The 27,214-nt window shown below is 40.4% G+C and overlaps 1 protein-coding gene across 16 annotated transcripts in view; it reads right to left on the reverse strand.

Annotated features, from left to right (window-relative positions):
* The window catches only part of LOC141769522 (protein NLRC3-like), a 67,172-nt gene extending 40,188 nt beyond the window's left edge, over nt 1-26,984 (reverse strand). Inside the window, exons 1-12 of one of the 16 annotated variants that reach the window (XM_074639880.1) lie at nt 26,390-26,899; nt 25,879-26,054; nt 25,439-25,555; nt 23,291-23,407; nt 21,595-21,711; nt 17,582-17,698; nt 16,520-16,617; nt 10,088-11,873; nt 8,031-8,204; nt 5,871-6,044; nt 3,710-3,883; nt 1,116-2,964 (exon numbers count right to left, since the gene is read on the reverse strand). In XM_074639880.1, coding sequence (XP_074495981.1) covers nt 2,943-2,964; nt 3,710-3,883; nt 5,871-6,044; nt 8,031-8,204; nt 10,088-11,873; nt 16,520-16,617; nt 17,582-17,698; nt 21,595-21,711; nt 23,291-23,407; nt 25,439-25,555; nt 25,879-26,009 — 3,027 coding nt within the window. In that variant the 5' untranslated portion in view covers nt 26,010-26,054; nt 26,390-26,899 and the 3' untranslated portion in view covers nt 1,116-2,942. Of the gene's footprint in view, nt 1-1,115; nt 2,965-3,709; nt 3,884-5,870; nt 6,045-8,030; nt 8,205-10,087; nt 11,874-16,519; nt 16,618-17,581; nt 17,699-21,594; nt 21,712-23,290; nt 23,408-25,438; nt 25,556-25,878; nt 26,055-26,389 lie in introns of those variants that run through there. The other 15 variants (XM_074638897.1, XM_074638816.1, XM_074638731.1 and 12 more) reach the window with 15 other exon arrangements.
* Nucleotides 26,985-27,214: the final 230 nt, after the last annotated feature.

Raw genomic sequence — 27,214 nt, forward strand, 5'->3', positions numbered from 1 at the left:
AAAGTTAACAGGATAATAACACATCAGTTTTAAAGTTATAATGAAGATACTGGCATCATATTAAACTTTAAAATCTAGGGAATCCAACCATGTCATACTAACTTGTCGTGAAGGAAGTTAAATAACGCTCCAAACTTACGCAAAATTTTGATGAAGAAAAACTGGCATGGCCATTTTCAAAGGGGTCCCTTGACCTCTGACCTCCAGATCAGTTAATGTAAATGGGTTCTATGGGTACCTAATGGGATCTAAGTCTCCCCTTTACAGACATGCCCACTTTATGATAATCACATGCAGTTTGGGGCAAGTCATAGTCAAGTCAGCACACTGACACACTGACAGCTGTTGTTGCCTGTTGGGCTGCAGTTTGCCATGTTATGATTGGAGCATATTGTTTTATGCTAAATGCAGTACCTGTGAGGGTTTCTGGATCAATATCTGTCATTGTTTTGTGTTGTTAATTGATTTCCAATAATAAATATATACATACATTTGCATAAAGCAGAATATTTGCCCTCTCCCATGTTGATAAGAATATTAAATACTTGACAAATCTCCTTTAAAGGTACGTTTTGAACAGATAAAAAAATTTGCAATTAATTGTGATTAACTATGGAAAATCATGCAATTAATCTTGATTAAATATTTGAAGCGGTTGATAGCCCTATTTTATTTTATTTATTTATTTAATTGTATGTTATTTTACAGGACTTTAACACAAGAAGAAATGTTGGAAAACAAAAGTCTTGAGAGCAGCCGCTGTTCCCTGTCTGGAAAATGCCATTTGTGCTACGTGGAAAGCTCCAAATCCGCCATCAAAGTACTGGTCAAAGTCTCTTTGCTGCTAATTTATGAACTTGCAATATCATCCATACTCTCATTTATCATTAATGATCATTTTAAGTCATATGCTTTGTTGGTAGAAGGGTAATAACCACTGTCAAATTCCTTCACAAGCAAGTAACATTCACTTTTGATTCAGGGTTAGCTGTTAGGGTCACAATATGGAGTCAGATCAGTCTCTCAATAGTAATGAAAGCACACAGAATGTATTTTGTGATTTATATATAAATGAATCTCTCCACAAAAATATTTTTCAATGCACACAGAAATAGTTATCATTGTATATATATTTATTATCATATGAGTTACATTTGTTGATATTGATATTTCTTCCGATATCATACAAAAGGTGTGAACGTTTCGCTTGTGTTTTACAAAAAAGAGAGCAAGGACGTGCCGTTTCCAGCAACCTGGATTTAGAAATACAATCACAACTTGGTAAAGTGATTAAAATGTGTTTTTATTTTGCAACAGATCAGAAGTCTTTGTGGAGTCTTTAAAACAGCTCCAAGTGTTGCTGATGAAGGACTTTATCAGAAAATAGTCTGCTTTGCTCTGTGACCTTTGACCTCTGACCATCAAACTCTAATCAGCTCATACTTGAGTCTAAGTGGACGTTTGTACAACTTGTGTGCTGAGTTTAATTTCAAATCCAGTTTCCATCATTTTAAATCAAGTTTAACTACATCATGATGACACTTAACCTTTACAAAACCAAGTCAGTCAGAAAGAAAGCATTCACACCATCAGTTCAGTGTTCACTGCATCCATTCAGATAAACCTCCTTTGGGGTAAAACAGAGGAAACGGTGACATCTGCTGGCAGAAAGCAGCTCCAGCAGGAACAACAGAACCTGAACGGTGGTGATAACGACCGCTTCAACACGGATTTCTGAGGGGAAAAAGCTCCACGGGCGACTTTATGTGTCTGTCATGTAACGTGAAAACTAGCAGAGTCCCACATAAAACTGGAATTGTCCTGTTTGTACATGATTAGTGAATATAAAGTCTAGAGTACGCATGTTAATCAGTTCTGTTTGTTTATTTTACATCAAACATTATATAAAATATGAAGGTGCTGACTTTACACTAAAATCCAGACGTAATCTGTTTGTAGTCAGTTGAGAAACTCAAATGAAGCCTCGACTGAATTCAGGTTTTATCTCATTCTTTCTGTTTGTTACAAGCTAATATTTATCTTTGATAATATGAGAAATGGCTGGTATTGGTTTTAATCATGGATGTATAAAAAGAACTGGATACAGCGTTGGAGACTCCCGTTCACTCCTATGAGAGTCGCTCAGTTGAGCATGAAGCCAAAATTGCCAAAAAGTACCCGGATGATCTTCCGCTTCCATTGGGCCCATAAAGCAGGCGCAGTAGCGTGTCTTTTAACTCCTCCTCCCGGCCCTCCCGAGCCTCGCTCCTTTAACTCCTCCTCCCGGCCCTCGTTCCTTTAACTCCTCCTCCAGGCCCTCGCTCCAGCCTCGATCTGGGTCTCATTCACATGAACGGAGGAAGGGAAATAACTCCGGATTCAGCTATTAGTGCATTTTACAACTTTTAGGACTTAATAATTTAAATAAGGGCTATTAGAGTGTTCATACAGGGAAGTTAATTCACCTAAAAAACAACAGCTATCCTCTGAGTTACAGACGTCTCTTTCCCAATGGAAGTCTGTGGGAAAAAGTATTTTTGGGCCCGATGGCATCACGTCACGGACACGGACGTTGTAGTTCCGCCGTTTGGCCACTACGAAAATTGGCATCAAAGCTCGGCGCTCTTCCTGAGGGCTCGGTTTTAATAGGGTAACTTTATTAACTTCCACTGTTATTTAGAAATATGTGGAAGTAAACAGCAAAACTCCATCGTTCCACAGAGTGGAGCTGCGACACAAAGCGAAGCAGAAAGATCTATTTAAATGTGTTCATCTACAGTTATGTTGTCATAAACTGAACTATTCTGCAGAGGCATGTTGGGTTCAGAATAAATGAATGAATGAAAAAAAAAAGACAAAATAAGATGCAGGTCCAGGTGGTGAACCTCTGTGGATCATCAGGACACGGCTGATCCTCTCAACACATCCACTTTTCTGATCACTCACTCTTTCAGAGACCTCCAGCTGATGAGAGAAGAAGAGAACAGAAGTCATGAATCAGTGTTTACAGAGACTCCCTTCATCAGCTGTCAGTCACTGATGCAGCACACAGTTCATTTATAAAACTATCACTGGCAAAACCAACCTCCATATCTCCGCTCACTACTCAATATCTCCAACAGTAACTGCAACTTATGTTCTAGCAAATTCATCAGTATGGTCGTTCCTAAAGTCCTCACCTCCTTTGGTTGTCACTCATTTCAGTTTGCTGCTTCTAGTGACTGAAACGAGTTAATAAAGACACTAAAACTCCAAACCCTCATCCTGTTACCCTCCTTTAATAGCTCTATGGGCAGACCACATCATGGTTACTAAATGTAACCACGATTCTATGAAATAAGAGCCAGTGATTTGAGGCTTCAGACTGATCTCAGAGCTGTGACAGAGATGAACTGATCAATGAGAGAACAAAGACTTTTTGATCAGATTTGATGGTACGACAGTTTGATGGATGAGGACCACTGTCTCTGTACATGATGTGATGCTGTCAGCTGTAATCCAGCTTTATTTCCTGGAGACATGAACACAACAACAACATCTTCTTCACATCAACTCTAACACATGATCACAACAAGCTTCTGGCTGATCTGATTGGCTGACTGTTCTCTCTCTCTCTGTGTCACTGTTCTCCTCTCACAGCTTACCTGAGGAAACACATCACAACAATACAACTGAAACCAGCATGGACCGACTCCGACCCTCTACTGACCTCACAGTCTCCAGTCTACAGTTTGGACTCTTCACAAGATCAGACAGCAGCTTCACATCTGAATCCTTCAGGTTGTTTCCTCTCAGATCCAGCTCTCTCAGATGGGAGGGGTTGAACTTCAGAGCTGAGATCAGAGAAGCACAGCTGATCTCTGACAAACTGCAGCGCCTCAATCTGAATAAAGAATAAATGATGTAAGTTTAGAAGACAACGTTCCTGCTTGAAATCATTCAATGTTTAATAATGTGTTCAGAGCTGAAGAAGGTTTAGAACGTAGAAGTTTAGAAAATGTAAACTCCAAACACCTGAAGCCAACAGGATGCAGGCTAAAAACTGTAAAATACAAACAGTGAAACAGAGCTCTCATTAATATTAATGACAACGTGCTGCTACTTCAATAAAGACGTAGTGACTTCACCTCTTAAACTCTGACAGCACCACCATTGGATCCATCGATACAAACTCATGTTGAGCAGCCAAACACAAATAAAACCACAGAAACTGATTCAAGATTCAACTCAAGGTCTCAAAGTTTCTAAAGATGTCAAATATGTCAGGATGGATTTTAGGGGAAATGTGCACAAAAGATATAGAAGATAAGACATCTGTTATGATTCAGTTCATGACTCCATTCATGAACTCAGCCTTCCTAGTGTGTCTTTTTCCCCTTTTTCCCTTTGTGCCCAGTTCCCTGTCTGTCTTGTGTGGGCGTGTCTGGCTGTCTGTGTGGGTGTGTGAGTTTTTACCCGGCAGACTCTCTAGCTGCATCCCAAAGCTCTTAATTGCATCCCTGTTTCCCTCACTTGCGTCTTTTCCTTGCATCTTAGTCCCTCCCACCAGGGAAGCATGGAGAGACGCAAGGAAACCATGCGAGGAGAGAGGAAACGAGGAAATACGATTTAAGAGACATGAGACGGTCATTTCCTCTGAAGCTGCTGTTCAGAGCTTCAATTAACACAGATTATAACTAGATGGTGAATCAGAAGACAACTAAAATATAAAACGTTTAATATGTGATCTGTTTTCACTCCGGTATAAAACTCCAGTGATGTTGAGAGGTAAAGTTATCAGGTCAGTCTGATCGGCAGCAGCGTCCAATCAGTGACTGATATCCAATAAGGAGGCGTGTCGGTCGGTAAAAGACTTCCGTGGAGGATACACTGGTGTATCCTCGCTCATAGCTCCTCCGGCAAGCCTCCTCGATCCTCGATCCTCGCTCCTCGATGCACAAATAAGAGCTTTGGGACGGTCTTCAAGATGGCGCACCAGAACAACTTCCGGTTCAAGCGAGGATCGAGGAGCGAGGAAACGAAAATTAAGAGCTTTGGGACGCACCCTCTCTCTCCCTCACTGAGGCAATCAACCCACCTGAGCAACCTGCGCAGCTGCAAATCATCTCATCATCCACTTCAGCATAAATACCCCAGCTTTCCAGTCATTCGACGCCAGATCGTTGACTCAACCGAAGTGGTAGTTTCGCCTCGGCCTCTTAGCTTGTACTTTTGAAATCTTGTTTTTAGTTTTGACCTCGTTCGTGTTTTTTCTAATCCTGTATTTTTTCTGTGCCTAAGATCACCGCCTGCCTGCCTGCTTTGCTCATTCCAGCCTGCTCATCCATTCATTCTGCCACCATTCATGCTTTTGGCAATAAAGCCTTTTTCTTCAACTTCCGCCATTGTCTCTGTCTGCGTTTGGGTCCACCCTTACACTGATTGTAACACATCTACAAAATACATATATTAGGAATAGTGGAGTCATAAAATCAAAGCATCTTCGGTTTAAACTATTCAGTCAGTATAAGCATCATGTAGCTTCATATTTCTTTTCTTAGACAAACAAATACTGAATATATGTGTTATTGTCTGATAGCTGAAATAGAGATTATTTATTTATTCTTCATACTTATGTATTTTTTATTATCATTTCTTGGAAAAAAAGAAACATGATGAAAATCAAGAGTTGTGATATATCAAGGTTTTAAATGTGTAGCTCAACATTGCTCTGCCACAGACAATGGACTAAACCACTGAAGAAGAAAATATACTTTAGCATTAAGATACTCAGTGTGGATCAGGATATCAGCCTGATGTCTGCAGCTTAGTGTCACCACAACTTTCACATCATATTAATCTCAATACAGAAGTAAAAAATGGTGTCTGACCTCAGAGTCTCCAGTCTACAGTGTGGACTCTCCAGAAAACCACACAGGAGCTTCACTCCTGAATCCTGAAGCTCGTTGAGGCTCAGCTCCAGCTCTCTCAGATGGGAGGGGTTGGACTTCAGAGCTGAGACCAGAGAAGCACAGCTGATCTCTGACAACCTGCAGAGCCTCAATCTGAATAAAGAATAAATGATGAAGATACAAATTTCTTTATAATCCAATCAGATGTATTCAGGTTTTAAATGTGTAGCTCAACATCCCTATGTATTAATCAATGAGCACAACTTTTGAGCCTCGTCTCTGTACCTTTTGTCAAATTCCAATCTGGCCTTCCTTTTCTTATTGCTAATGAGTGGTTTGCATCTTCTGGTGAAGCCTCTGTTCTTTTGTTCCTGAAGTCTTCTGTGAACGGTGGATTGTGATACCTTCACTCCTGCCCTCTGGAGGTTGTTGGTGATGTCACTGACAGTTATTTTAGGGTTTTTCTTTATAGCTCTCATAATGTTTGTCATCAACTGCTGATGTTTTCCTTGGTCTACCTGTTCGACGTCTGTTGCTCAGTACACCAGTGGTTTCTTTCTTCTTCAAGACATTCCAAATGGTTGTACTGGCTATGACCAATGTTTGTGCAATGGCTCTGATTGATTTTCCATCTTCTCTCAGCTTCAAAATTGCTTGCTTTTCTCCCATAAACAGCTCTCTGGTCTTCATGTAGGTTACACCTTTTTAACTATAAATGTTGTCTGCACAGGCAAAACCCAAATCTGAAACTGAGAGTAGACATTCAGCACTATTTATTGTTTGAATAATCAATGTAATAGGACACACCTGGGCAACATAAAACACCCGACAGTCACATGTTCAAATAATTTTGCTCACTTGAAAAATGGGTGGGTTCAAACATGTGCTATCTTCTAAGTTTTTTAACAGATCTAGATGTAAATACCTGGAAATACAGGCTGAAATCCTGATCTCTTGTCTCATATTCATCTTTTGATGTCAAACCCAAATGTTTTCAGTGTACAGCAAAAATAAAGGAATTGGCCTCGCTGTTCCAATAGTTTTCGAGGGGACTGTAAGTGTTGTCTTTTCCTAGTTTTAAAGGCTACATTAAAGTAAAGTGATGTAATTTTCTGAACTTACTAGACTGTTCTAGCTGTTCTATTATTTGTCATTTACACTTAGTCATTATATCCACATTACTGATGATTATGTATCAAAAATGTCATTGTGTAAATATTTTGTGAAAGCACCAATGGTCAACCCTACAATATCGTCGCAATATCGATATCGAAGTATTTGGTCAAAACTACTGTGATATTTGATTTTGTCCAAGTCACTCAGCCCTTATAGATATAACTCAGACTGCTGAAGCCTCCGTCGAGTTTAAGATCAACATTATAGGTCATTTTACACAGAACCAGACTGTGGATTTAGTCCTCATCTCATAAGACTCAGGTTATACAGGGATTGCTTCAAAGACAGAAGTAATGATGACAGACATCAATAACTCTTTGAATGTACATGAACATGTGAGTATTGTATTGAAATAGACTTAAAAAAAATATGAACCTGCAAAGATGTTTCTGATTCAGAATATTTATTTGTTTTTTGTTGCAATCTAAATGTGTGGCTTCAAATAATAAGCCAATGCTGACATGAAAACAGAACACGGTTAGATCTGCTGTCAAAAAGAATGTGAGAATAACTTAGAACCATAGAAAACTCTAATTTGATAGTGTTGTTCATAATCATCACTTATGTGCCTTTAAATTGGTGCAATACGTGTTTGTTGAAGAGTGCTGCACCTTTAAACATGTTCAAATAGAGCGCTCCAGGAATGAGTCCTAAAACCCAGAAATGAGTTAGCATTTTAGCACTTCCTGTTCCTTCGTCTGGAGGTCAATGGGTTTTTTGAATGGGTTTTTAGTTAGATGCCTGAAATAAGGTCTGTGGTTAAAGGTCCAGTGTGTAGGATCTGGCGGTATATAGCGGTGACGTAAGGAGATTGCAACCAACTGAAGCCTCTCCTGTGTGCCAAGCGTGTTGGAGAGCTACGGTATCGACGCAAAAATGTGAAAGTCCCTCTCTAGAGCCATCTGGAGCCAGTGTGTAAAGAGTGTGTGTAAAAACTACATAAGCTACAGTCAGTGAACTGACCTCAGAGTCTCCAGTCTACAGTTTGGACTCTCCAGTCCAGCAGAAAGCAGCTTCACTCCTGAATCCTGCAGGTCGTTGTAACTCAGGTCCAGCTCTCTCAGATAGGAGGGGTTGGACTTCAAAGCTGAGGCCACAACTTCACAGTGAGTATCTGAGAGTCCACATTCAGAAAGTCTGTCATGACACAAAAATGACCAAATATGTTATTATGAAAGAGGACAGATTATATTTACTTCATGCATTTGATGACTAAACAGTTTGATATATACTTCTTTGATTAACATTTGCTCCTCACATCAGTGGTTCAGCTAATCTCATCTCACTGGTTGACATGAAACAATAATTCTCATCACTCTCTCTCAAACCTGCAGACTTTTAATCTTCGTTTTTCTTTAATCTTGCAGATGAAGAGAGAGAAAATGTAGTTACATTGAGGCTTCCCTAATGTCTAGTCTGTCAGTGTGATCTGTTCCCAAGTCTGTCTCATAATTAAAAATTCATATAATTAGATATTTTGATGACTGCATGGTGTTTTGTCATTAACACTGTTTTCTGAGCATCAAACATATTCAGCTCACAAACACAATTAACGAACCAATGAGGTTGCATTATTACCTCCTTCCAAGGCATAAGGAGGTATTGTTTTCACCGGCAAATACAACTGATATATACTGGAAAAACAAAGTTAGGAAACTTGTGTTTGATGGATTATTTCTCTGTTGTTTCAATGCTAATTGGCATTGTATGTTACATCGTTGGAAAGCCTGTTTATTTACCTTCGCAATGATGTCCAACTTGTAAGGATCATGCATTTGTGGGATGAGCAGCACAGCTGATTATGTGGGTAACGCCCAAGAAACATTTGCCAAAATGCTCCGCCAATGGTAAACAGTGTATTGTCGTAAGGCTACCAGGAAGCCTGCAATGACTGCCCTTCACCGTCAGGCCCGTTTGCGCTGATGTCGACAACACAGACAATGGAACCTGAACATGTGGGGGAATGTCATGTTCAGTGATGAGTCCAGGTTCTGTCTGCCAAAGTTGGATGGCAGGGTCAAAGTATGGAGACGACGCGGAGAACGCTATGCTGATTGTTGAACCGATGGAGTAACAGCTTTTGGTGGAGGCTGTGTCATGGTGTGGGGCGGCATCTCCCTCACTGGCAAAACAAGGCTTGTCATCATTGAAGGCCATCTCAATGCAGTGAGATATCGGGATGAGATTCTGCAGCCAGTGGCGATCCCATATCTCTACAATCTGGCACCTAACTTCATCCTCCAAGATGACAACGCTCGCCCCCACAGAGCCAGGGTTATCACAGACTACCTCCACAATGTGGGAGTAGAGAGAATGGAACGGCCTGCCAAGAGTCCAGACCTCAACCCAATTCAACACTTGTGGGATCAGCTTTGGCTTACTGTACGAGTTAGAGTGACCAACACAACCTCGTTGGCTGACCTGCAACAAATCCTGGTTGAGGAATGGAACGCCATCCCACAGCAACGTGTGACCAGGTTGGTGACCAGCATGAGGAGGAGGTGCCAGGCTGTTGTGGCTGCGTATGGATCTTCCACCGCTACTGAGGCTCCTGACGGTGTATTAAATGAATAAAGTGTAAAATTGCCAACATGTCTTGTTTGTTCCTTGATACTGATAGAGAGTTCAATCATCCAATCCACCAAACAACTCAAAACAAGAGTCAACACCAACAGGAGAATACCCTGTTTACCATTGACGGAGCATTTTGGCAAATTTTTCTTGGGCGCTACCCGCATAATCAGCTGTGCTGCTCATCCCACATATGCATGATCCTTACAAGTTGGACATCATTGCGAAGGTAAATAAACAGGCTTTCCAACCATGTAAAATACAATGCCAATTAGCATTGTAACAACAGAGAAATAATCCACCAAACACAAGTTTCCAAACTTTGTTTTTCCAGTTTATTTATGTAATAAACACGTGGAACACATAAGAATAATTTTATAGTGTGTATATTTGAAGAACTAAACTACTAATCTACACTGATCTATAAAGTTAATCACATCTGGACTTACAGAGCTTTTCTGCAGGTCCTCACAGCTGGAATCAGTCTCCGTCGTCCCTCGTCTGTTGTGTTGTACTTCTTCAGGTCCAACTCATCCAGAACCTCCTCTGACATCTGCAGCATGTAGGCCAGAGCTGAGCAGTGGATCACAGAGAGTCTCTTCTCTGATCTGTTCTCTGACTTCAGGAACCCTTGGATCTCCTGATGTACCGAGTGGTCGTTCATCTCCGTCAGACAGTGGAAGATGTTGATGCTTCTGTCTGGAGAGGTATCCATGTTTATCTTCTTCAGGTTGTTGATGACTCTCTGGATGATTTCTGGACTGTTGTCTGTCTGACCCAGCAGACCTCCTAAGAGTCTCAGGTTGGACTCCAGAGAGAGGCCATGAAGGAAGCGAACAAACAGGTCCAGGTGGCCATTTTTACTTTCAAGGGATTTTATCATGGCTCTCCTCAGGAAGACATCCAGGGTTGAATGAACATATCCTTCTCCCAGGAAGTCCTTCAGTACTTCTGTGTTCCTGTTTGTGTAACAGTGTAACATATAGACTGCAGCCAGAAACTCCTGAATGCTCAGGTGAACAAAGCAGTAGACGGTTTTCTGGAAGATCACACACTCTCTTTTGAAGATCTCTGTACAAACTCCTGAGTACACCGAGGCCTCTGTGACATCAAGACCACACCGCTCCAGGTCTTCTTGGTAGAACATGATGTTTCCTTTCTCCAGATGTTCAAACGCCAGCCTCCCCAGCTTCAGAAGAACTTCCCTGTCAGCCTCCGTCAGCTCCTGTGGACTCGTCTCATGTCCCTCACCATACTTCTGCTTCTTCCTCTTTGTCTGAACCAACAGGAAGTGTGAGTACAGGTCAGTCAGGGTCTTGGGCAGCTCTCCTCTCTGGTCTGTAGTCAACATGTGGTCCAGAACTGTAGCAGTGATCCAGCAGAAGACTGGGATTAGACACATGATGTGGAGGCTCCTGGATGTCTTGATGTGTGAGATGATTCTGCTGGACAGCTCTTCATCACTGACTCTCCTTCTGAAGTACTCCTCCTTCTGGGCGTCAGTGAAGCCTCGTACTTCTGTTACCCTGTCAACACATGCAGGAGGGATCCGATTGGCTGCTGCAGGTCGGGAAGTTATCCAGACGAGAGCTGAGGGAAGCAGATTCCCCTGGATGAGGTTTGTTAACAGCACGTTGACTGATGACTTCTGGGTGACATCAGACACAACCTTGTTCTTGAAATCCAGTGAAAGTCTGCTTTCATCCAGGCCGTCAAAGATGAACAGAACTTTACAGACAGCGAGCTTCTCTGCTGTGACCTTCTGTAATGTTGGATGGAAGTCATGGAGCAGCATGAGAAGACTGTACTGCTCATCTCTGATCAAGTTCAGCTCCCTGAACGAAAGCAGAACCACCAGACTGACATCTTGGTTTTCCAAGCCCTCTGCCCAGTCCAGAGTGAACTTCTGCACTGAGAAGGTTTTTCCAACGCCAGCGACGCCGTTCGTCAGAACGACTCTGATGTGTCCCTGTTGGTCAGGTAAGGCTTTAAAGATGTCGTGGCACTTGATTGGAGCGTCATGGAGGGTCTTCTTCTTGGAAGCTGTCTCAAGCTGCCTCACCTCATGTTGGGTATTAACCTCTTCACTCTGTCCCTCTGTGATGTAGAGCTCAGTGTAGATCCTGTTGAGGAGGGTTCCGCTTCCTGTTTCATCAGTTCCTTCAGTCACACGTTCACATCTCTCCTTCAGACTGATCTTATGTTCATCTACAACCTCCTGCAGACCTCTATCTGCTGAAAGAGAGAGACAAAGTTTAAGACAAAACACAGAAACTAATTATTTCCTCTTTTTTTTAATTTTCTTTTTATTTGGAAAAGGCGTTATCACAGTGTATACCAAACTTTACTGATAGTTATACCTAGTGAGGCATGCGGATGCCACAGTACTTGTGAGTCAACTCAGTCTTCTGGAGAAATGTGGGTCCTCCAACCTCAATTTCTGAAGTTCCTGGCTATGTAAACCGTTCCACAAGTCCAGATTTAACACATCTACACATATACAAATCGATATTCAGTTGCATACTTACGCGTATACAGCCTACATGCCCATGCATACTTCTCCATCAACTATCAGCAGTTACATTTAGCATTCTTACATATGCCAATCTCACACTCTATTAAAGACATAACTATATACATTAGAACCAAGGGAGCTTACATTACATTCTTAGTATTCTCAGCAAGAAGAGGAAAGGAAGAAAAGAGAAAAAAAAGTCAGTGGAGTCATACATAGTCTGCTCTTATTGGGGTTATAAATTCCATCCATTTATTCCAAATCTGGTAAAATTTGCCCTTTTGGATCCTCAAAGAGTAAGTCAACTTTTCCAATTTAAATATTTCAAGGATTATTCCATACCAATCATCCAATGTAGGTGGTACTGGATCTAGCCACCTTCTTGTGATAGATTTTTTACGTTGCCGCCAAGAGGGCCTGCAGCAGCCTTATATCACTCCTCTGTCTCAAAAACAAAACGTGGCCCAGATAAAGAGTCTCCAGGTTCAGGGGTATTTGAGTCTTAAAAACAGTGCTTAATGAGTTATGAATACCTTTCCAGTATAAACTCAGTTTGGGGCTGTCCCAGAAAATATGAAAATGATTTGCCTCTATTGAGCCACATTGTATTCTTGTATTTTTCCTGGTCTTAAAATATCTTATAATATTTTTCCAGCAGTGTTCTCTCCAGTCTGTGGAGTTAGTGGAGGACCATTGAAAACTGCAAATTTCCCCACAAACCTCCTCAGACAACCCTATTCCTGCTTCTTTTTCCCCTTTTTCTTTAATGTACAAAGATAGATTTGTTTGGTATTGAACTGCAGGCTGATTTCAGAATTTTGTAAAACTCAGATTCCGCTGATGATACGTTTGTAGTTCTGCACTTCTGATGAAATAGTGCTTGACTTGAAGGTATCTAAAAAAGTCTTTCTGCTCTAGGTTATGTTTGTCCTGCAGAGATTGAAAGCTTTGTAGTGTGTTTTTGTGTGTAAATGAGAGATATGTCTTTAAGTCCTTTCCCTATCCAGGCTTCAAAACTTTTGTCTCTGTTGGGAAGGAACTCTGTATCGTAGGCACACCATCTGAAACGTTTTAACATATTGTGAGTTCCACATGACCGAACCACCTTCTGCCATATTTTTAACTTGAGGTTGATCCATGGATTGTTTTATCTCTTCCAGTTGACCTGCAGGTCCACTATCGCCAATTGTAGCCTGTAAAGGAAAATTAGGAGACATTCCAAATTCTAATTCCTTCCATTTGGCCTTATACTCTGTATTGCACCAATAAAGTAAGGGAGTTAGCTGTGAAGCATAGTAGTAGTTTCTCAAACAAGGAAGTACCATTCCTCCTCTATCTTTTCCTAATTGCAAGATGCTAAATCGGATCCTTGGTTTCTTTCCTTGCCAAATAAATCGAGAAATCCATTTATCCCATTCTCTAAATTGATTATCATTTACCTCAACTGGAAGAGTCCGAAAAACATACAGTAGTCGAGGAAGAATGTTCATTTTGACTGCACTTATCCTCGAGTCCAGACTTAAAAAGGGAATAAGATTCCATCTATGCATATCTGATTTTATCTTCCTAGATAGTGGTTTGTTATTTGCCTGTGTTGAGCTTATAATCCGACAGTTGCTCGAAATCAGCCAGCAGTTTCATCAATCTTATAAATGTTTCTTCCGGTTCCTCCAAATAAACCAGAACATCATCAGCGAATAGCGCTACCTTCTGTTCAATCCCTGCCACCTTAACGCCTTTAACAGCCTCGCACTGTCTTATTAATTGACCCAAGGGTTCTATAAATAACGCAAAAAGGAGAGGGGAAATAGGACAGCCCTGTCTTGTTCCCCTCTCTAAAACAAAAGAATCAGAAAGGTCCCCGTTAATCTTTACTCATGCTGTAGGCTTATCCTACAAGTTCTGAATTACTTTTATAAATCTTTCTTGAAAGCCGAATCTTCCCAAAACTTTACATAAAAATACACATCTAACTGAGTCGAACGCTTTTTCCGCGTCTAATCCCACTGTTAATGACTTAGTTTTATCCTTAGTTATTTGTTGTAGTATATGTAAAGTCTTTCTTAAGTTGTCCAGTCTGTTGTTGTTGGATAAATCCAGTCTGGTCTAAATGGATATGGTAAGGTAAGAGTTTTTCAAGTCTACGGGCTAGGATGGATGTAAAATGTTTGTAGTCCAAGTTGAGAACACTAACAGGTCGGTAGTTGCAGCATTCTTGTTTGTTTTTTCCTCCTTGGGAATGACTGAGATAATTGCCCTTGGGTAGGTCTAAAGAACTTAGAAAAGTGTCAATATGAGTCTCATTAGAAGCCTGGGGTTAACTCCCGATAAAATGTTTCAAAGCTCTCTTGAATTTCCTTTATTTTAGTTTCGACAACTCCCGTTTTGGGGTTCTTTACTTTATAAATTGTATTTTCCACTTGTTTACTTAACTTATATGCTAAAAATGTTGCTGATTTGCCTCCCATTTCATAGTTTTTTTGTTTCAGGAAAACAAACCTTTTCTGGGTTTCCAGAGTGTACATATTGTCAATTTCACTGTGAAGTTTTTTAATTTCCGGTTTCAAATTTGAATTTATTTTATTGCTATCAGCAAATTGTAGTTGCTTCAATTTTACTTGGAGATCAGCCAGTCTTTCCCCTTTAAGTTTTGTCATATACAGTATGCAGTGATGGAAATAATAATAAACAGGCACAGAAAATTGTGTCAGACCCAACTCACATCTTACATCAGGAGTACCAACTTTTACCTTCCGGCAGGAGATATAGAGTCCCACGGAGCAGATTGAACCGTTACAAACATTCCTTCTTGCCGATGTCTATTAAACTTCTCAACAACTCGTAACATAAAGCTATCATAAGGACAGTGCAATATGTTTAGACAGTGCAATATGTTAAATAGGGACAGTGCAATAAGTTAAATAGGGACAGTGCAATATGTTAAATAGGGACAGTACAATATGTTAAATAGGGACAGTGCAATATGTTTAGACAGTGCAATATGTTAAATAGGGACAGTACAATATGTTAAATAGGACAGTGCAATATGTTAAATAGGGACAGTGCAATATGTTTAGACAGTGCAATATGTTAAATAGGGACAGGACAATATGTTAAATAGGACAGTGCAATATGTTAAATAGGGACAGTGCAATATGTTAAATAGGGACAGTGCAATATGTTAAATAGGGACAGTGCAATAAGTTAAATAGGGACAGTACAATATGTTAAATAGGGACAGTACAATATGTTAAATAGGGACAGTGCAATATGTTTAGACAGTGCAATATGTTAAATAGGGACAGTGCAATATGTTAAATAGGGACAGTGCAATATGTTAAATAGGGACAGTGCAATATGTTTAGACAGTGCAATATGTTAAATAGGGACAGGACAATATGTTAAATAGGACAGTGCAATATGTTAAATAGGGACAGTGCAATATGTTAAATAGGGACAGTGCAATATGTTTAGACAGTGCAATATGTTAAATAGGGACAGTACAATATGTTAAATAGGACAGTGCAATATGTTAAATAGGGACAGTGCAATATGTTTAGACAGTGCAATATGTTAAATAGGGACAGTACAATATGTTAAATAGGACAGTGCAATATGTTAAATAGGGACAGTCTAATATGTTAAATAGGGACAGTGCAATATGTTGAATCTGTGTAATATTGGGCTATTGTCTGTGCAATATGGGCAAAACGGTAGACGGTGCAGTGCACTACCTGGGTGCAACACCTGCCATGGTGTGTGTGATGCTATGTGTGATAGTATGTGACCTGACTTGAATGAAGAAGAGAATACATACTTAAAACCCATCCGAGGAAAGCTATTTGTGCCTTTCCTTTTTTCAATTTTGACAAAATCTTAGTCCTCGAAACTTATTATTTCCAATGCCAATATGAAAATAATCAGTATGACAACATATAAAGAAGTAAAGGTTATAAAGTCATCATCCCTTCTTGAATTCAAAACTTTATATCTATTTTCAATAGTTTTTTAACAAGTCGCTCTGCAGGACAAGATGTTTGTAAGTTAAAGAAGGAGACTGTAGTAGGAACGCTAATGTTGTTCAAAGTCTGTGGCTCCTGTTCAGTTCAATTCAATTCAATTCGGTTTTGTATAGCTTCAAATCATAACAGAAGTTATCTTAAGATGCTTTTCATATAGAGCAGGTCTAGACCGTACTCTATAATTTAGAGACCGAACAAAAGCATGAGCATGTATTGTTATGCGACAATGGCAAGGAAAAACTCCCCTTTCGTCAGTGTGACTGTCTGTCTGTGATAGAACAGTGATGTTGTGCAAGTCCTGTTTTCAGACATGAAGACATCAGCAGACCGATCTACAGGCTTACTTTGCACAGAGCTGGTCTGACTGGCTGTCAGCAGTCGAGGTCTTTTTCTGGAACTGGACATCGGCTCCTCCACAGAAGCATGACTCCTCTTCTTCTCTCTGTGGAGACATTACTTTATTACTAAAATCATTTGTTGATTGTTGTTGAAGAATATCAAGACTTGGCCGATACTGAAGCTCAGATGGTCACAGAGAAGAGTTAAAGTGTTGTTACTGAATTCAGCATTCAGTCTGTAATGAAAATGATCCTTTATTTTAAATCTCCTGCTTTAATAAACAAGAATTAGCTGCTTTTCCTATCTGACTGTCTTATTAAACATTTAGTGATCTGCCTCAAGTTTGTTTATTAAAGGTGAACAACGGCCATTATTAAAACACTGATATTATTCTATTCTAACAAGGAACACCAGAGCAACCGTGTTACATGATGTGTGTCTTAGACTGCTGGTCTACCTCAATATTTAGATCACTTCTAACCTCAGTTTAAACCTAACTAACTCAAACTAAACTGCCCAAAGTGACTGTGAATCAGTAAAGGACATAATCATGTCTCTTTAATGGAGGACATTTACAGTGAAGTAGCTGCAGAAACTGATGAGTTTGTATTAAAGGGGAACAACGGACAGTACTTCTACTTCCAGAACACGGGAGTATACGTACAACCCCACTTCAAAGAAGCTGTCAGAACAGCTGATTTTAGGAGAAGTCAAACCAACACAGTATGTTGAGGACAAATATGAGGAAATGAATTACACATTTGAAGCACATTCTTTCAGATTTTGAATAGTTGTAAATCTTTACAGCGACTTCAACGTTCGGGCAGAAATATGAATATTTTCATGAAGTGTAAATTGTGAAATGGAGGTTCTCAGGTGTTTTGTTACAGAAATACAAGCAGTACTTTGTGGCTATAAAACCCAGACTGAGATCCATCTTAGTTTGAAACAGTATCTGCACTAATAGTTCTGCATCAGGAATATAAATCTTTTAGCAGAACATTTAGTCTTCATCCTCAATGCATCATCATCCACCAGGTCAGTGCACAGTAAAAACAGTCTCTTACTTTGACTCTGAGGGTCCAGGTTCATTACTGAAGTTCATAGGAATCCACATGGACTGGTCACTCTTCATAGACAGACAGCTGGGTACCGGAGACTCTGCTCTCGGTCTGGACTGAACTCTGCAAACATCAAGATGATTTTATTCAGATCACATGAATCCTTGATAAATACACAAACTACTGCTACTGTCAATAATGTGGTTTAAAGTTTGTATTAGTCCTCTTAGATTACAGCTTTTCTGGGTGACTGACAGCTGTCACAGATACGAAGAGGAAGAATGCACAAATTAATTCTCTTTGTGTCACGAAAAGTGTGTTCAACTTCAGTTAGAAAATACATTTTAGTAGAAATGTAATATACAAACACACAATCAACAAAATCATGGCATGACTTTGTTTTTATATCATTCTGTATCTTCCCAGTGGTGTTCCTTATGTATTCAAATCTGAACTCTATGTACGAATGTTTTATCGTCAAAATACTGTTTTCCCTTCAAGACCTTCTAAAAACGTTCTCCCACGTGACCTGACGTAGGTTTCTACATGATGACACTGCTACATGTACAGTATATATACATCCTTATAGTCAGTGTATTAATACAGTATATATACATCCTTATAGTCAGCGTATTAATACAGTATATATACATCCTTATAGTCGTGTATTAATACAGTATATATACATCCTTATAGTCAGTGTATTAATACCAGTGGCGGCCGGCCAATAGAGGGCCACGGGGCCTGGCCCCACCCACCTTGAGCCACCAAAAAAATAAATAAATAAATAAAAATAATTATAAAATTATTAATTATAAAAATTCTAAAAATTGTCAATATGTGTGTTTTTGACCTATGGAATATACCCGTAATATTTGTAAAATAGGATAACTGCGCCAAATATCTGCTTTCCTCCTTGAACTCTCTGCTAGTGCACCTCTCAGCTGCTCTGCTGCACGTGCACTTTCTGGGGCCAAATGGATTTGGCCCAAGGAAGGCGGGTCTAATAAGCAGTACAGCCAATCACTGATTAAAGATATATGATTACAAGCATTACATACAAACAAACATACAATTCATCCAATCAGCGCCGTAAAAAAGACTTCCGGGAGGGCCAAACTGATTTGGCCCATGGTGTGCGCGCGCACGTTCACGTGTGTCTCTCTCTGTTCTCGTCAGGGCTCATGTCAGTTCTCGCGTGATCTTGTCTTCTCGTCTCTCGCTTCTCTCACAGCCCATTTTAACGGCATGACAATGGAACAGCCAAGCACTAGTAGCGCTACTCTTGCAAGACTCAACCCTAACTCGATCAAATCTCTCCTCCAAGACCCGTTTGAGAGAAGGACTTTGGCGGAGAAACTCCTGGTGAAACAACTGGGCCCAGATCAACCTCCTGGACTCAGCATAAAACAACAGACCGGCGTACAAGGCAAGCCACACATGGAGAGTTGTTCCCACAACACAGTGAGACGTTCCCTGAGTCGGTGCTTGAAACAACAGTGCAGGCTTACCCCATGTTGAACCAGGACAAGCTCAAAACAGAACTGTCCCATATCTATGAGAACAGTGAGTTCAAGGCTTGCAGTGGTGCAGTGCCCATGTACCAGCTTTTCATGGAGAACAACCTTCAGAGCACCTTCACAGAGACTGTCAGTCTCCTCAGCATCCTCATCATCACACCCATGACAACAGCTGAATCCGAGAGGTGCTTCTCTACATTGAAGAGGATCAAGACCTTCCTGAGAAACACCATGACACAGGATCGCCTTAATGCTCTGGCTATGCTCTCCATGGAGAAGAAACTTGTCAGGAACATGCCTGACTTCAATAAGAAGGTCATTGAGAGGTTTGCCACTCAGAAGGACAGAAGAGCAAAGTTCCTTTATAAATGATCTGTCGTATGTTATATTAACATACTGAATTGTATGAATAAGATGTCCTTATGTCAGTGTTGGAATAAATGATAAAAATGTAACTGCAAAGTAGTAATGCGTTTTTGATACCTTTTTTTGCATTGAATCGTACTAGGATGTTTGTTGAAATTGATTGGCCCTACCCAAAAAAAAATCCACCAGCCGCCACTGATTAATACAGTATATATACATCCTTATAGTCGGTGTATTAATACAGTATATATATACATCCTTATAGTCGGTGTATTAATACAGTATATATACATCCTTATAGTCGGTGTATTAATACAGTATATATACATCCTTATAGTCGGTGTATTAATACAGTATATATACATCCTTATAGTCGGTGTATTAATACAGTATATATATACATCCTTATAGTCGGTGTATTAATACAGTATATATATACATCCTTATAGTCGGTGTATTAATACAGTATATATACATCCTTATAGTCAGTGTATTAATACAGTATATATACATCCTTATAGTCGGTGTATTAATACAGTATATATACATCCTTATAGTCAGTGTATTAATACAGTATATATACATCCTTATAGTCGGTGTATTAATACAGTATATATACATCCTTATAGTCAGTGTATTAATACAGTATATATACATCCTTATAGTCAGTGTATTAATACAGTATATATATACATCCTTATAGTCAGTGTATTAATACAGTATATATATACATCCTTATAGTCGGTGTATTAATACAGTATATATACATCCTTATAGTCAGTGTATTAATACAGTATATATATACATCCTTATAGTCGGTGTATTAATACAGTATATATACATCCTTATAGTCAGTGTATTAATACAGTATATATACATCCTTATAGTCAGTGTATTAATACAGTATATATATACATCCTTATAGTCGGTGTATTAATACAGTATATATACATCCTTATAGTCGGTGTATTAATACAGTATATATATACATCCTTATAGTCGGTGTATTAATACAGTATATATACATCCTTATAGTCGGTGTATTAATACAGTATATATACATCCTTATAGTCGGTGTATTAATACAGTATATATATACATCATTATAGTCGGTGTATTAATACAGTATATATACATCCTTATAGTCGGTGTATTAATACAGTATATATACATCCTTATAGTCAGTGTATTAATACAGTACATATACATCCTTATAGTCGGTGTATTAACACAGTAACTTAGATGGCGGTCGGCGTGCTCCCAGTCAGGAAAAGCAGACAGGAGTACCGGCAGGAAGCTAAGCGATGTACTGCTGTGGACGCCACGTTAGTTCAGATCAGAAAGTCACACAATAACACAAACTAACTAACCGATGGATGCAGCGGTAGACCAGCTACTCTCGTGTTCTGAGAGGTTAAATTACTGTTTTTGTGAATGGAGTCTGGTGGCTTTGAAGACAGTGATATAACGGCTTCAGTTCCCCATCAGAAAGGGCTGTCTGACAGCGAGGTAAAGGGCTGTCTGATGGCGAGGTAAAGTGGAGAAAATATTCTAAACATAGTGTACACTTACATGTTTTTATTTTTTTAGGTGGCTAAAATACGTTTTTCTGCTGCTCCCGTCTACAGCTGCTTTACCTCGCCATCAGACAGCCCTATACCTCGCCGTCAGAAAGCCCTTTACCTCGCCATCAGACAGCCCTTTACCTCGCCATCAGACAGCCCTTTACCTCGCCATCAGACAGCCCTTTACCTCGCCATCAGACAGCCCTTTACCTCGCCATCAGACAGCCCTTTCTGGCGGGGAACTGAAGCCGTTATATCACTCTCTTCAAAGCCACCAGACTCCATTCACAAAAACAGTAATTTTGCAGCGACTTCAACGTTCGGGCAGAAACATGAATATTTTCATGAAGTGTAAATTGTGAAATGGAGGTTCTCAGGTGTTTTGTTACAGAAATACAAGCAGTACTTTGTGGCTATAAAACCCAGACTAAGATCCATCTTAGTTTGAAACAGTATCTGCACTAATAGTTCTGCATCAGGAATAGAAATCTTTTAGCAGAACATTTAGTCTTCATCCTCAATGCATCATCATCCACCAGGTCAGTGCACAGTAAAAACAGTCTCTTACTTTGACTCTGAGGGTCCAGGTTCATTACTGAAGAGTGGAGGATGATCTATGGACCAGTCACTCTTCATAGACAGACAGCTGGGTACTGGAGACTCTGCTCTCGGTCTGAACTGAACTCTGCAAACACCAAGATGATTTTATTCAGATCACATGAATCCTTGAAAAACACACAAACTACTGCTACTGTCAATAATGTGGTTTAAAGTTTGTATTAGTCCTCTTAGATTACAGCTTTTCTGGGTGACTGACAGCTGTCACAGATACGAAGAGGAAGAATGCACAAATTAATTCTCTTTGTGTCACGAAAAGTGTGTTCAACTTCAGTTAGAAAATACATTTTAGTAGAACTTTAATATACAAACACACAATCAACAAAATCATGGCATAATTCAGTTTTAATATCATTCTGTATCTTCCCAGTGGTGTTCCTTATGTATTCAAATCTGAACAATACGTACGAATGTTTTCGCATCAAAATGCTGTTTTCCCTTCAAGACCTTCTAAAAACGTTCTCCCACGTGACCTGACGTAGGTTTCTACATGATGACACTGCTACATGTACAGAATATATACATCCTTATAGTCGGTGTATTAATACAGTATATATACATCCTTATAGTCGGTGTATTAATACAGTAACCTAGATGGCGGTCGGCGTGCTCCCAGTCAGGAGAAGCAGACAGGAGTACTGGCAGGAAGCTAAGCGATGTACTGCTGTGGACGCCACGTTAGTTCAGATCAGAAAGTCACACAATAACACAAACTAACTAACCGATGGATGCAGCGGTAGACCAGCAACTCTCGTGTTCTGAGAGGTTAAATTACTGTTTTTGTGAATGGAGTCTGGTGGCTTTAAAGACAGTGATATAACGGCTTCAGTTCTCCGTCAGAAAGGGCTGTCTGATGGCGAGGTAAAGGGCTGTCTGACGGCGAGGTAAAGGGCTGTCTGATGGCGAGGTAAAGGGCTGTCTGATGGCGAGGTAAAGGGCTGTCTGATGGCGAGGTAAGGGGCTGTCTGATGGCGAGGTAAAGGGCTGTCTGACGGCGAGGTAAAGGGCTGTCTGATGGCGAGGTAAAGGGCTGTCTGATGGCGAGGTAAGGGGCTGTCTGATGGCGAGGTAAAGGGCTGTCTGATGGCGAGGTAAAGTGGAGAAAATATTCTAAACATAGTGTTCACTTACATGTTTTTATTTTTTTAGGTGGCTAAAATACGTTTTTCTGCTGCTCCAGTCTACAGCTGCTTTACCTCGCCATCAGACAGCCCTTTACCTCGCCATCAGACAGCCCTTTACCTCGCCATCAGACAGCCCTTTACCTCGCCATCAGACAGCCCTTTACCTCGCCATCAGACAGCCCTTTCTGACGGGGAACTGAAGCCGTTATATCACTCTCTTCAAAGCCACCAGACTCCATTCACAAAAACAGTAATTTTGCAGCGACTTCAACGTTCGGGCAGAAACATGAATATTTTCATGAAGTGTAAATTGTGAAATGGAGGTTCTCAGGTGTTTTGTTACAGAAATACAAGCAGTACTTTGTGGCTATAAAACCCAGACTAAGATCCATCTTAGTTTGAAACAGTATCTGCACTAATAGTTCTGCATCAGGAATAGAAATCTTTTAGCAGAACATTTAGTCTTCATCCTCAATGCATCATCGTCCACCAGGTCAGTGCACAGTAAAAACAGTCTCTTACTTTGACTCTGAGGGTCCAGGTTCATTACTGAAGTTCACAGGACGACCTTTGGACCAGTCACTCTTCATAGACAGACAGCTGGGTACTGGAGACTCTGCTCTCGGTCTGAACTGAACTCTGCAAACACCAAGATGATTTTATTCAGATCACATGAATCCTTGAAAAACACACAAACTACTGCTACTGTCAATAATGTGGTTCAAAGTTTGTATTAGTCCTCTTAGATTACAGCTTTTCTGGGTGACTGACAGCTGTCACAGATACGAAGAGGAAGAATGCACAAATTAATTCTCTTTGTGTCACGAAAAGTGTGTTCAACTTCAGTTAGAAAATACATTTTAGTAGAAATGTAATATACAAACACAAAATCAACAAAATCATGGCATAACTTTGTTTTTATATCATTCTGTATCTTCCCAGTGGTGTTCCTTATGTATTCAAATCTGAACTCTATGTACGAATGTTTTATCGTCAAAATACTGTTTTCCCTTCAAGACCTTCTAAAAACGTTCTCCCACGTGACCTGACGTAGGTTTCTACATGATGACACTGCTACATGTACAGTTTATATACATCCTTATAGTCAGTGTATTAATACAGTATATATACATCCTTATAGTCAGTGTATTAATACAGTATATATACATCCTTATAGTCAGTGTAATAATACAGTATATATACATCCTTATAGTCGGTGTATTAATACAGTATATATACATCCTTATAGTCAGTGTATTAATACAGTATATATACATCCTTATAGTCGGTGTATTAATACAGTATATATACATCCTTATAGTCAGTGTATTAATACAGTATATATACATCCTTATAGTCGGTGTATTAATACAGTATATATACATCCTTATAGTCGGTGTATTAATACAGTATATATACATCCTTATAGTCGGTGTATTAATACAGTATATATACATCCTTATAGTCAGTGTATTAATACAGTATATATACATCCTTATAGTCGGTGTATTAATACAGTAACTTAGATGGCGGTCGGCGTGCTCCCAGTCAGGAAAAGCAGACAGGAGTACCGGCAGGAAGCTAAGCGATGTACTGCTGTGGACGCCACGTTAGTTCAGATCAGAAAGTCACACAATAACACAAACTAACTAACCGATGGATGCAGCGGTAGACCAGCTACTCTCCTGTTCTGAGAGGTTAAATTACTGTTTCTGTGAATGGAGTCTGGTGGCTTTAAAGACAGTGATATAACGGCTTCAGTTCCCCATCAGAAAGGGCTGTCTGATGGCGAGGTAAAGGGCTGTCTGATGGCGAGGTAAAGGGCTGTCTGATGGCGAGGTAAAGGGCTGTCTGACGGCGAGGTAAAGGGCTGTCTGACGGCGAGGTAAAGGGCTGTCTGATGGCGAGGTAAAGGGCTGTCTGATGGCGAGGTAAAGGGCTGTCTGATGGCGAGGTAAAGTGGAGAAAATATTCTAAACATAGTGTTCACTTACATGTTTTTATTTTTTTAGGTGGCTAAAATACGTTTTTCTGCTGCTCCCGTCTACAGCTGCTTTACCTCGCCATCAGACAGCCCTATACCTCGCCGTCAGACAGCCCTTTACCTCGCCATCAGACAGCCCTTTACCTCGCCATCAGACAGCCCTTTACCTCGCCGTCAGACAGCCCTTTACCTCACCATCAGACAGCTCTTTACCTCGCCATCAGACAGCCCTTTACCTCGCCATCAGACAGCCCTTTACCTCGCCATCAGACAGCCCTTTACCTCGCCATCAGACAGCTCTTTACCTCGCCGTCAGACAGCCCTTTACCTCGCCATCAGACAGCCCTTTCTGACGGGGAACTGAAGCCGTTATATCACTCTCTTCAAAGCCACCAGACTCCATTCACAAAAACAGTAATTTTGCAGCGACTTCAACGTTCGGGCAGAAACATGAATATTTTCATGAAGTGTAAATTGTGAAATGGAGGTTCTCAGGTGTTTTGTTACAGAAATACAAGCAGTACTTTGTGGCTATAAAACCCAGACTAAGATCCATCTTAGTTTGAAACAGTATCTGCACTAATAGTTCTGCATCAGGAATAGAAATCTTTTAGCAGAACATTTAGTCTTCATCCTCAATGCATCATCGTCCACCAGGTCAGTGCACAGTAAAAACAGTCTCTTACTTTGACTCTGAGGGTCCAGGTTCATTACTGAAGTTCACAGGACGACCTTTGGACCAGTCACTCTTCATAGACAGACAGCTGGGTACCGGAGACTCTGCTCTCGGTCTGAACTGAACTCTGAAAACACCAAGATGATTTTATTCAGATCACATGAATCCTTGAAAAACACACAAACTACTGCTACTGTCAATAATGTGGTTTAAAGTTTGTATTAGTCCTCTTAGATTACAGCTTTTCTGGGTGACTGACAGCTGTCACAGATACGAAGAGGAAGAATGCACAAATTAATTCTCTTTGTGTCACGAAAAGTGTGTTCAACTTCAGTTAGAAAATACATTTTAGTAGAACTTTAATATACAAACACACAATCAACAGAAAACAGTATTGGTAGAGGAAAGTGAAAATGAGTCCTATAAATGAGTTAGGAGCAGCTCTCTTACTTTGACTCTGAGGGTCCAGGTTCATTACTGAAGGTCAGAAGATCATCTTCAGACTGATCACTCTTCACAGCCAAACTGCCAGAGACTAGAGACTCTGCTCCGTCCTCCTCTTCCTCCTCACAGTCACTCATCTTCTGATCTGAAGTCAGTCTGAGAGGTAAAAACAGGAACACTGACTGTGAACATGAAGAAGAAACAAGTTAGCACAAGAGAACAGGAAGTAACACACCCTCTCTATTACACACACACACACACACACACGCAGTATACAGTAGAATAAAACCACCCAGAACTCCACCTGGTCACTTCTCTTTTAATCTCTGCTTGTTTTCTTGTTTTCTTGGGTTACAGCAGCTTTAATGAGGATTATTCAGCCAGTCATAACTTTGTGTTCACAGAAGAATCAAACTGTTGAGATCATTCTAACATTTCTCTCCTCTACAGTCCACAGGGAGGAAACTGACTCAGACACTTTGACAGTAAAGTAACAAAATGTAGTATTAACACTCACCCTGCTTCAGTCTTCAGTCTTCAGTCGTCACCTCTCTGCCTCGTTTCTCAAAATGGATTCTGGACTAACTGAACTGCGCAGTTACTTTACTTTCACTTTCATAGGGTCTTTCCCATTCGTTTTTATACGGCTTGACTCCTCTCCTCGACTCCTCTCCTCGCGTCCTAGTCCCGCCCACGGGAGATGCGAGCGGAGGAGGCGAGGAAGAGACATGAGGAGAGAGGAAGAGACATGAGACGTTGTTTCCTCTGAAGCGTCACGTGAAGCTAAATCCGTTTCTGATGACAGCAGCAGCTGATCACAGCTGGATCAGCTGTCAGTCGACTTTAACAGCTGTTTATGTCTGAACTGATCTAATACTAATAAAAACAGAGTTATCAGAGCAGCAGTGTTTTCTCTCTGTAGCCTGTTATCTGTTTAACAAACACCTGCACATGAATAACAGCTGCAGTCTGTATTTCTACTGTGGACTGAGTCCTGCTTAGAGGACCAGGAACCATCTCTACTGTGGACTGAGTCCTGCTTAGAGGACCAGGAACCATCTCTACTGTGGACTGAGTCCTGCTTAGAGGACCAGGAACCATCTCTACTGTGGACTGAGTCCTGCTTAGAGGACCAGGAACCATCTCTACTGAGGACTGAGTCCTGCTTAGAGGACCAGGAACCATCTCTACTGTGGACTGAGTCCTGCTTAGAGGACCAGGAACCATCTCTACTGTGGACTGAGTCCTGCTTAGAGGACCAGGAACCATCTCTACTGGCACAATATCTTTATATTATTTATTCATTATTAGCGTCTGTAGTTATTGATATTCTGACAGTAGA

This window comes from Sebastes fasciatus, chromosome 1, assembly GCF_043250625.1.
Source record: "Sebastes fasciatus isolate fSebFas1 chromosome 1, fSebFas1.pri, whole genome shotgun sequence".
In the NCBI taxonomy this organism is placed as follows: Eukaryota; Metazoa; Chordata; class Actinopteri; order Perciformes; family Sebastidae; genus Sebastes; species Sebastes fasciatus.